Source organism: Nestor notabilis, unplaced genomic scaffold (genome assembly GCF_000696875.1).
Source record: "Nestor notabilis isolate BGI_N333 unplaced genomic scaffold, ASM69687v1 scaffold27787, whole genome shotgun sequence".
Lineage (NCBI taxonomy): Eukaryota > Metazoa > Chordata > Aves > Psittaciformes > Psittacidae > Nestor > Nestor notabilis.
In genome coordinates, this window is record NW_009938232.1 from 1 (window position 1) to 12,013 (window position 12,013).

The following is a 12,013-nucleotide window of genomic DNA, read 5'->3' on the forward strand; positions in this document are numbered from 1 at the left end:
GGTTGGTGAGAGCTGGCTCAGCGGCCGGGGTAACGGGTGAGAAGCGCCGCTGGGCAGGTCAATATAACACATCTACAGCGGGCAGCGTGTCCCCATGTCTCTGGTCAAGAGCTCGCCCTGGGGCTCAAAGCTCAAAGGCTCAGGAGCTGATGAGCTCCGGGGGAACTGGCAGCCGCAGAGCAGGAAACACTGTGGTGGAGACTGACACCAAATCTGGCCCTCAGGTGGCCAGCAGAGTGCACAGAGTGTGGCTTTTCTGCACCTGAAAGGAGGCTATAGTGAGCTGGGGGTCGGGCTCCCAGTTATCCAGTGACAGGACGAGAAGAAGCAGCCTCAAGCTGCACAAGGGGAGGTTTAGGCTGGATATTGGGGACCATTTCTTCACAGAGAGGGTGCTCAGGCACTGGGACACCATCCCTGGAGGTGTTTAGAAGACGTGTAGCTGTGGCACTTAGGGACATGGTTTAGCAGGTAACTTTGCAGTGCTGGGTTAACGGTGTGGTGGGCTTGGCGGTGCTGGGTAACAGATGGACTTGATGATCTTAAAGGTCTTTTCCAACCTAAGAGATTCTGTCATTCTCAAAGAGGAGCAAAAGCAAAAGGAACCTTTTTTATCCCAGTGGATGAAACTTAAGATGACTGATACTTGCCAGTGTAGTTGGAAAGAAAAATCCCACTTTTTTAATAACTTGTTGCTGTACGGGTATTTCTCCAGCATGTGATGTGATAGGGGAGGAAATAAAAAGTAAAAGACTTCATTCTGTTAATTGTGTTTATTGGACTGGATCACAGAATGTAGTTTTTGAAGTTACTGGACGTCACCTTAAACTCACTTGTGATATGCTCAAGGAGAGGGAATGGAAGAGACAACTAAAACTTGTCAGACACCATATTGCATCTGAAGTGTTTTATCAAGAAGTCCTTTAATATTGTATCCTTTCTCTTTTTTAATCATAATGATGTAATATGATTCTATGTCTTCTAAAGATTGGTATACCTTCTCAAAACAACAGTCTGTGCTTCCTGTGTGGGTAACTGGCAGTTCCACAGGCTGTGCCTTGCATTTTCAGAAGTGGAGTAAGGCTTGGGAAAGGGAGGCTTATATAGAATTAAGTTCCATACAAAACCCAAGCATTTTCTTGTTACAAATAGGAGGATAACAAAATAAAGTGCAAGGGAAGTATTTATCAAAGTCTTAGTGAAGACTATGTCTTGTGTTATAATGAATCAGCAAAGATAACAGTTATTCTTTGTCCCACCCAGAGGCTTTGGATAGGGTTACTGTACATCTCCATGCAAGTCATGGATCTTCTTTAACTCTGAGCAAAAATGGTCCTGAGTGTCCCTAAAATTGCACTATTTTCTGTTTTTAGGCATCACAGGGCCTGGCAGCAGCACTTGGCAATTGTGCAGGTTTTGTGCATGCACTTCGGGGTCAAATTAAATGGTTTGCATTATTTAAAACTGATTGTTCACAACCCTGTTTCTAAATTAAATATAAAGCTTTAAATATACCAATTTGAGCAAAAGATCTATTAAATCTCACTAATTTGTTCTAATTTGTTGTTTTGTTTCCTTTTTTTTCCTCATCAGTTCACAAAGCCCAGTGAGAGCATGGATTATCCTGACATGGCTAAGGAGGCAGGTAATTTAATCATACAGCATTTAGTTTGATTGCTGACACATTTTAAGTCTTACAGTTAATATATTTGTTATACATACAAGTGAATATTACTGTTTCATAAACAGATATATATTAAAAGCAAATCTAAAACTGATAAAAAAGAGCTCTCTCACAAAATCCATGACTGACCTGTTCAACGCACTGCCTTCCAGTGCTGAAGTCAGAAAGTTAGCTCCAAACTGACTGGGACACTTAAATAATTTCATACCTACCTATATTATTCAAATGTACTTTCACTGGGACAAACAATGTGCATGAACATAGATGCATGAAATTCCTTTACCAAAGGAGCTTGTTTGTAACTCCAAACACTGCAAAACTGTCTTTATGGGAATTAAGATGCAAGATGGTATAAACCATTTGCATCACATATTAAGGCATTTTTACAGCTATCTCTTTTTCTTGTTTGTGAACACATGAACAGTACATGGTACTATTCATGGTACTATTCAAGTACTCCATGTTTGCTTGTTTCAGTTGTGAGAGGTGGGTTTGGTGGGGTTTTTTCTTCAACTTTTTGACTTTTTTTTCCAACTCTTTAATTTTTTTTAGGACAAAAGGCTTTAGCTGATGCTGGGATTCATTACTCCACCGTGCAGCAGGCATGTGTGGGTTATGTTTATGGTAAGTAATGTCATTTGATTGAGATGTGACATTCGCAGACATCTGTGTAGGTAAAGCTTGTCCACATCTGTGCAGATAAAGTATGGGGGATCCCATCAATTTCAGGTTATGATATTGTGTAGAACTGTCTCAAACTTAAAAAAAGAAATCTATTATTTTTAGTGGTCACAGATCTATGTTTATTTGTGGAGTTTACAGTTCTAGTCATGGGTATGGAAAGACTTCTGTAAGTTGTGTCTTGCAGATGTGTTTTATATAAGTAGCTCTTTCAGCAAGATCAGGTTGTATATTTATTCAAGTGGTGCAAAACTTACGTATGATGATGTTTATGGCAGTAGACTTGAAAATCCTTTCATTCTTTGTGTGATGCTGTGTGTACGCTGGAGTGGCTTTTGAGTTGAAGACACTTGCTAGGGGTATTTTGGGAATCAAACATGTACTGCATCCTTGCAATTTCAGCCCAAGAATACAAGAGAGATGTGCTTGGATTCTACCCTAAGTGATAGATGAGATATAGTCTGTGAGAGGTTCATAACTTTTTTAATCCTATGGTTTATCTATAGAAAGATAACCATGGTTTAATGTACTGTATAAGATTATTGAGTACCTGCATTAGTGTGGCTCCAGAACAACGCTTTGCAGTTGAAGCAGCCATTAACCAGCACAACCCTCAAAACAGTTTTCTAGTAGACACCCTTAGCAGAAGCTTTTAACTTGCAGTTACTGCTTACTGTAGTGAGAGGAGATGGTGTTAAGTGACTGGTTTGAATCTTTCCCTGCCACTGCAGTTCACAGATGCCTAGTGTATTTCTCAAAGCACTCAGAGTCAGATTTCTGTTATGGGAAATCTGTCTCCATTCCAGAGAGAGTTTTCTGTTTACTTTCTTCCTATTTCTCTATTAATGACTGTACTTTGGCAACTGAAGGAGGGTCAATCAGCTGTGATATCTCTAGTAGCTTCCAAACCACACCTCTGAGATGTTTCTGTCCAGTCCAGTTACCTTCCATTGATCACAGTTAGCCAGACTAGCTTCTGGTTTTAAGATCTGATGATTTTCATCTTGTTTCTAAGGTTCTTGTACTGTGGATACTTGAGAGACATACTCAAGATGACAGTTCAAAAGTTCAAGTTTACAGTTGAAGTATTAACATTGCACATACATGGTTGGATTTTGCTTTGCTAGTCGTGTTTGAGCATGTGCCTTACTTTAACATTGTGTCCATGCATAAAGGTGACTCGACCTGTGGACAACGGGCTATCTATCATGGTTTGGGTTTGACTGGCATTCCTATCATTAATGTTAACAACAACTGTGCTACTGGATCAACTGCTTTGTTCATGGCCAGACAACTGGTAGAAGGAGGTGAGTTGTTTTGCTCTGGGGCTGAGTAATACATATTCCTTATTTCTATAAATATAACTTGAATGAAGAACGGAACTAGTGAGTGCGTAAGTACTCTGAGTTGTAAATGTACTATCCTCATAGGCAAAATGGTGTTGTCTGCTTCACTCAGCTGAAAAGGTTGATCACATATATGCAATTATAAGAGCAAGCACTTAAAAAGAGTAACACTGTCACTAGAACATCATGTGTGCATCTAAAAGACTATGTCAGTGATGCAGTAAGATGGTGTCTATGCATAGATATGTTCTTTCCTGTGTCAGAAGCTGTATGAACCTAGTAAGTAGGAAGCCAGGTAAGTTTTTCCTGGAAGAATTGTCTGGAGTAGTGCAGAACAAGTTGCATTATAGAAACTAGACTCTGCAGGATGAAAAGGAGAGAAGACTTCTAAACAGATTAGCTTTTTTCTTCTTTTTTTAACTTGAGGTTAACACTAGTATTTGACCAATGCGTTTTTCATAAGGGAAGGGAAGAGAGCAATGCCTTGTGACAGACTATGCTTTGAAGTGACAGATGAGTCTTTCCTTCTGTTTCTGCAGGTGCTTTGTGGAGTATGATTCTTTCTTGCACTTAGGTGCTGATGTTTCTATAATGAAAACTATAGTAACAGTCTGTATTTGTAGCAGAGACGTAAGTGCTCAGTCATCTAAGACATTTGTTGTCAAACAGGTTGAAAATAAACCCAATCCCTGTAGTAATCTCTCATTTTTCAGTATAAATATGTTTGTATCAATACAATTCCCACCCCAGTTTTACTCTCCTTCGAAAATGAAGAAAAGGAGGAAGAGCAGGTGGTAGGTATTTATGCATATCTCTTGTTACTCAATAGTTGTTAGTACATAATGTCATTTAGAATTACACTGTGCTTTAAATAGCCACAATTTTTATTTTAAGGTTTGGCAGACTGTGTTCTGGCCCTTGGCTTTGAGAGGATGGCAAAAGGATCCCTTGCCTCAGGTGTAAGTGTCTGAAACACTATACATACATTTCATTTGTATTCATAGCTTAAATACACCTCCTCATTCTCTGAGACATATTCTAATAAATACCAGTTGCTTTAAGATGTTGCTGGAGATGATTACAAAATAAGCCATTATTTCGAGCCACACAAACTTTTAATGAGTTCTATGAGTCCAGTTGCACTTGTGATATACAAGTTTTGTATGGAGTGGTTTAGAACTGATGTTTTTGGTAGCCTGTCATGCTTTTTATATTTTGCCAATACGTTAAAGGCAGGTTAAACAACGAATAATGAAGACACCAGATAGAATACTTGAAGCACTGAGCAATTGAAGGGTCTTTATCAAAATGACACAGCAAATCAAAGAATCTGGGTCTTCTGGCTTTTGGCTCAATCAAGCACTTTCTCAAAAACTCAGGGCTTCTGTAAACTTTTCCTGCCTGTTCTGTGTTTTTACTGCAGAAGCATGTGTGTGGGTTGTTTGTATTCTGCCTTATGGCAAGCAATATTAGAGCCCATATGTCATTTAACTACATAACTACCAAATTTCATTATACGTGCAGAGGTTTGAGTGAGAAATGTTAAATATAACAACCGATTCGGAATGAGAAAGAGTTATATTTAACATGCTTTATGATATTTCATCTAAGCTTCATTAAAATACTAATACAGTGTTGATTTTGTAACTTGGAACTCTATTAACTGTAGGGTATTAAGCTGAGGTGAAAAATGCCTGAAGTCCTCTACTGAAAATAGTGGCTGTGATAGAAGTCATATAGGAGTGGTCTTTGCCATGAATCAGTGCAGTGATTATACAGTTACGCATTTTCTGCTTATTCACTCTTTCTCATAGCTGGGAAATTGTGAATGCTTCAAAACATGTCACTGAAGTGCAACATGTCCAGTGGAGTTGTTAAAATATCAAACCCCTCTGTTTTGCTTGAAATGCATGGCACTTTTGTGGTGATCTTGTAAAGAAAAGGAAATGATGACTTACTTTATAACTCTTTCTCTTCTTTTTAGTTTTCAGACAGAACTAATCCAATTGACAAACATTTGGAAATCATGATAAATAAATATGGCTTAGCAAGTGCTCCAGTAGCACCTCAGATGTTTGGAAATGCTGGCAAAGAACATATGGAGAAATATGGTATGTTAAAAGACATAACTGATTTCATCGTCCTCTTTTCATGAAGTGACTTAAAATATATATTAGGATTTTGGTTTTTAAAACTGATGGTATTCAGTGTCCTTTCTTTTACCCAAGTACTGCAACTGCAGCATCCACAGCTAACACATAAAGGAATACATTTGGATAAAGAGTTACCAACAAAAAAGTTGGTGATGCGTAGGCAAGCAATACCATCCAGAGACAAAATAAGGCTGTGATACAGCGTGTATGGTAATCATGCTAATGATATGGTTTGTGCTTTTGTAAGGTCTGGGCAATAAGATTGTGTAACTTCCTGCATTGTTCCTGTGTGTCTTAGGATGGGTAGATAGGGCTGAGACAGAACTATCTGACAAAAGCTTTTGGGTATTTGTTTCAATTTATATGGTACTGGGCTGCTGCCACTGCCATTTCTTACCCCCTCAGCAGATAAGGGAATTGGCTCCAAGATAATAGGCTGGTCAGTTGAGCATCTTTTATTTGCACTTAGTTATAGACTAGTATATGGGAAAATTTTAGACAGATTCCCATATTTCACTGCAGCTGTTTTGCACTGATAGGAAAATAAGCATTCAAGTTTCAGTAATATAATAATATCTCAAATAAAATGCACATATTTCCTGTAATTTTATGTCAGTAAGCGCTAAATATCCAAATAGGATGTCTGTTACCTAAAACTCAGTTCTTTTTAGTAACCTTTATCTAATTTTTAGACCTGAGTTGAGTTCTAAGGAAAGCCTTGATGACAGTGAGTCTCTTGTAAAGATGCTTGTAAAGGTCAAATCAATATTTAAAATGCTATGTTAGCACTGCTTGGGTAAACAAAGCATTTCAACACAGCTTTCTTTTCCCTTCCAGGGACAAATCCAGAATACTTTGCAAAAATTGCATGGAAGAATCATAGTCATTCAACTAACAACCCGTGAGTTGTGTACTCTACCTCTACACTGAATATATGTTGCTCTTAATGCAAACCTGAGTATTATTTTTAGAGTATATTATTTCTTAAGGCATGAGAATTATACCCAGCATAAACTCTGTATCTAGTGCCTTATATTTTGTAAAATCAGCCCTGTAGCTGCCTAGTAAGTGTGATATTAGTATGTCTGCTGCTAAAGCTGTGCTAAAAGATGGTGCCTGTATGTTTTCCCTAGGTATTCCCAGTTCCAACAGGAGTACACGTTAAATGAAGTTCTGCACTCTCGCAAGATTTTTGATTTCTTGACTGTCTTGCAGTGTTGGTAAGGAGAGGACTTAGCATTGTGAAATAGAACTTGATGTTAAGCCAAATGTGGTAGGACATCTAGTTAAATAGAAGTCTGTTTGCATGTAAATTAAAAATTGACAGATTATTTTAAATAAACATTATAAATAAAACAAATGTGGAATCTCTGAGTTGACCAAACACTACCTAGGTGCTTGTTTACAGTATAATACAGTAAGCTGAAATATATTTAGTACTTTGGGGCTCTCCTGTCATTGATAGCATCATAGAATGGTTTGGGTTGGAAAGGACCTTAAGATCATCCAGTTCCAACCCCCTGCCATGAGCAGGGACACCTCACACTAGACCATGTCACCCAAGGCTCTGTCCAGCCTGGCCTTGAACGCTTGATTCTGTATCTTTTATCAATGAGCTTCCACTGCTGTTAAGTGTTAATTCTTCTCTTCAGCCTTTCCTATACCCTCCTGAGAGGCTTGTTGTTAACAATGTCTATAGCAAGGCAGAAGCTTTGGTATTCTTTCTAAGTTGAAAAAACTTAATGATTTGTTTCTATTTCAATGTCATGCTTTTCAAATGTCTGTTAAAACTATTGCTTAAAGTGTCCAGCAAACACTGATGGAATTTATCGTTTCAGTGGTGTCAGCCAAAGTGTCTTTTTCTTTGTCCTTTTTGGGTTGTTTTGGTTTATATTAACAGATAATTCTGTGGAAGATTGACATTACTAATACAGAATGCTGACATCACTATTTTTCTTTCAATCAGTCCAACGTCAAATGGTGCTGCAGCTGCAGTTTTGGCTAGTGAAGAGTTTGTGAAAAGACATAAATTGCAGCCACAAGCTGTGGAAATTCTAGCCCAGGTGATGGCTACTGATTATCCAAGCACGTTTGAAGAAAACAGTTGTATGAAGATGGTAGGTTTACAGTTCTGCCTTCCCTGGTACTCCTAAATAGATTGGGGGTTTTTTAACACCTGCAAGTCTTAATGATACTGTAGACATTTCCATGCCAGTTAGCAAAGTCAGTGTACTTTGTGGTAAATGTAAAAGTAGTTTCATTTGGGCAGGTGGAAGAAGCAAAGAGTATGGTCGTGGAATAACAATAAGGCTACCAACCCCCTCATTTTTAGTCAGTTATTTAAAGGCTACTCTTAAACAATTGAAAAGCAAGAAGAACATTTCTTTATTTAAAACAATTTTACTTATGTCTGTGTAATGTTGAGGCTGAAATAACCTGTTGGGTATAGTCATTACTTGGTTAAGTAGAATGAAGGGAAAGACTTGAACTGCAAAATCTGGATCCCACTGCAAACTGACTAAAATAATTGGATGTAAGTCGAACCATTAGAACACCCAATAGTTTCTACTTCAGTCATGGTCTGTTTGGGTTCAAATACAATTCTAGTCAGACGGCTGATAGAAAAAGGCAGCAAGACAGTTTGAGGATTTGTTTCAAGGCTGTTTGCCTGAGTCAGACAAAGGAGCAATTTGGCTTGTGAGCAAGGTTGAGAAAATAGAGGATATTCCCCAGAAGAGTTAGATAGAATGTGTTATTTCTTCTATGCAATTCATACGGTGTGAACATTAAACTGTGATATAGGATGCAGGAAATTAATTAGAATACCACCTCCTACAGGTTACCCTCGATTTCGGGGGAGATAGAAACACGTTTAAAATTAAGTGTAGAAATTAAATTGCTTTTAATTTCAATGTGTCTTTAATGATATTTTAAGGTACAATTTCTTCTTGCTGCAGGTTGGCTATGATATGACTAAAAAGGCTGCTGAAAAATGCTTTGAAAAAGCAGGCCTAAAGCCTACAGATGTTGATGTGATCGAACTTCATGACTGTTTCTCTGTTAATGAGTTCATCACCTACGAAGCTCTGGGACTCTGTCCAGAAGGTAATAGCATCAATGGATACCATTGTTTTAGTAAAATGGAAATCATTAAACAAACCTTTTTATCTGTTCACATAATTAGAACATGGAACTTTCTTCTGGACAGTCTATATTTGAAAGTCTTATTGGCTAACTTAGAGTTATCACTTTGGTAACATAAGGAAGACTTTGGTAACATAAGGAAGACCTGCAAACTGCAAACAGATGAGAGTGTTACTGTGGTTTCTGAAGAAATATACAAAGCAAATTAAAATGTTAGGCAACTATGTGAAATCTTATGGCTAGCTTGTGCAGGGATGGCTCCTTTAAGCAAGCAGAGCAGGGCAATTGAGGACTCTTGTGATCTTTCTCAATATTATGCCCCCTATTTTGTGTTGCTCCCATCTTCGTATTTCCTTTCCAGAAGATAAAAATGAGACAAGAACTGCCTGTAGAGGGCATGTTACTTATCTGCAATATGACTTTTTTTAAAATCTTGAAACATATTTGCTGTTGAAAATAAAGAGTTGTTGGCAAGTTGTGAACATGCCTCTAAAGTCAACAGGATAACAATGCTCCATCTGTCCAGATTAGTTTAATTCATTGGGGTGGATTTACAACACATTAGATGGCAGTGGAGTTCAGTTCTATGTATGCAAGTCCAACCATTAAAATTTTCCACTGAAGAGGTTTTTTTTATTTCAAATAAATAGTGCATCAAACTGCTACTTTAGTATTTGATGTGTTTAAATGTGTTCTTGCTTTGCATAAATAACCATCCGATACAGTCTTTGTTTTCAATTGTGAGACAATACCATACTGTGTCACTAGATGGTGTATTGCATTATGTCTAAACTTCTCACTGAAAGAAGTTTGTGGAACTTCAGGAAGACTTCATGTGTTTGTAGGTCTTCCAGTATTTGCCATTGCCTGCTTTTTACAGTCATCCTTCCTGCAGTTTTTATGGTATCTACAGTAAAACCAACAAATGTTTGATGCTATTTAAATCAGAACATTAAGGTTTTTAGATTCATTCTTTTAATTGAAGATACAGAACAATTCTGATGGTACTTGTTTGTACAGTAAGTCTTGTGTATAGTAATTTAATAGTGCAATTCGCACCACCTTTCCATCAGTCTGACCTTAAACGTATGTGAAACTTATCTTGGAATGGTAGGCTCATTAGACATTAGTCTAATTAGAGATTAGTGAAATGATTTAAACTACATTGTGGATTTAGATGTGCAAGACTGAGCCAGTATCCACACCTTTGGTAAGTGACAACAGAATTGAAAAATCTCTTAAAAGCAAAGAGGAACATTTTCCTTTTATAATTACTGTTTTATAGGAAAAGCGTGTGACCTGATTGACAGAGGAGATAATACTTATGGAGGAAAATGGGTTATCAATCCTAGCGGTGGCTTGATTTCCAAGGGACATCCACTTGGTGCTACAGGTATGCAAACCCGTGTCATTTATTCACACCAGTTAGATATGAGATGCAACTCTTGTGCCAGCAGATACTTCGCATTTGCTTTTGTCTGTATGAAACATGAGGGCTTATTTGTCTGTATGAACCACGAGGGCTTCATGAGACTAGAAGGAAGCTCTGGACTGGATTCTCATTTCCAACTAAGGCAGGCTGACCATGTAGGATTGCTCAAGCCAAAAGACTTGGAGTGTGATTTTTGATCATGGGTGCTTTCCCCCCCCTGTTATTAAAGCAACCTGCAAAACAGCTTAAGTTTTTGCTAAATAATTGCTCAATAGTAGAACTTCTGCTGAATGTAGTTTGAATAACTGTTTTCCTGGTTTCATCCTTTAAATTCAGATTTGGGAGATTTTTACTGCAGCTGAATAGCCTGTACCCTTGTTAGCTGTGATAAAAGCTATTCCTGTATTACTTGGATGGCAAAATACATACGTGATGTTTGCAAGAGAAGCTATCATCATTTCCCAGCAACATGGGCTTTCCTTTTTCCTTTTGTTTTTTTGTTTTCTTTAAACTGCTGCACTTGCTTCCAAATGAGGTGACTCTTAGATACAATATCCGTTTGGATTTGTGAAGATGATTCACCTTCCTTGTTTGGAAATGAGAAGCTGTTAGAAAACTGGAGAAGAGGAAACCTTGTAAAAGAACAAACCTTCATCTTAGCAGCTGGATAACCTGCAGTTGATGGGTGGGGAGAGTATTGGGCAGCTTTGGAAGAAGGACATTCTGGGTAAATGAGTCTGCGGGTATCTGTAATAGGATGGGAGCTTTGCATTGCTAGGTTTGTGTTCAGTTTTTGTCAGTTAATTGTGAGGCATTTATGGTGTTCATGTTTCTATTGCCATGGGATAGGGGTAAGAGTTGTTAAAATGCAGAAAATGACCATGTCTACAGGCTGTCAGCTTAATTTCGCTGTACAACAGTCTGGAGCCAGCTGTGTGCCAATCAGAGATCATACAAGTTGTCTTAAGTTTCCAAATCACTCCAGGGCAGGTTGTACCACTGTACACATTCTCTCCTTGAGGCTGAGAGAAGGTAAATGAAACCTCTTAATTCCCACCTGTGACTGGAATGACAAAACCTCTTACTTGCCCTCTTCCAGTGTTTCAGTTGGCAGTGTGTACAGCTCCATGTGTAAAATGCAAGATTCCTACACACCTTTCTTGAAGGCCTACACAGGTGTCTGGGAGAAAGGAGAGGAAGGGATGGAGGGATGAAGAAACGTGTGGTGGAATGGGATCACCGCTGCAGAACTAGCTCATAGAGAGTAAGGGGAGATGGAGGGTAAATGCCAGCTGGAGGTCGGGGCTGTAGTAAAAAGGGATTCACATTCATTTGGGGCCTCCCAAGAAAAGATATTCCTATGTACCTAAATTAACGATCTCAAATCCTATCGCGTGTAGCCCCTGAATGTCATTCCAGGGCGGGAAGTTTATGGAACAGACCCATAGCGTGTTCCTTCTTTCGCTCTGTGCTCGATTCCTCAGGCCTGGCGCAGTGCGCCGAACTCTGCTGGCAGCTGCGCGGCCTGGCCGGGCGGCGGCAGGTCCCCGGGGCAAAGGTGGCGCTGCAGCAC

General features: G+C 38.7%; 1 protein-coding gene across 1 annotated transcript; it reads left to right on the top strand.

Annotated features, from left to right (window-relative positions):
• Positions 1 to 1,593: 1,593 nt before the first annotated feature.
• Positions 1,594 to 12,010, top strand: LOC104409378 (non-specific lipid-transfer protein; the record flags this gene model as incomplete). Its single annotated transcript, XM_010019225.1, has 11 exons — positions 1,594 to 1,645; positions 2,237 to 2,308; positions 3,541 to 3,672; positions 4,606 to 4,670; positions 5,696 to 5,822; positions 6,702 to 6,765; positions 6,998 to 7,084; positions 7,831 to 7,981; positions 8,822 to 8,969; positions 10,294 to 10,401; positions 11,925 to 12,010. Coding segments are annotated over 11 exons (1,092 nt in total), but the record flags the coding sequence as incomplete, so codon positions are not given.
• Positions 12,011 to 12,013: the final 3 nt, after the last annotated feature.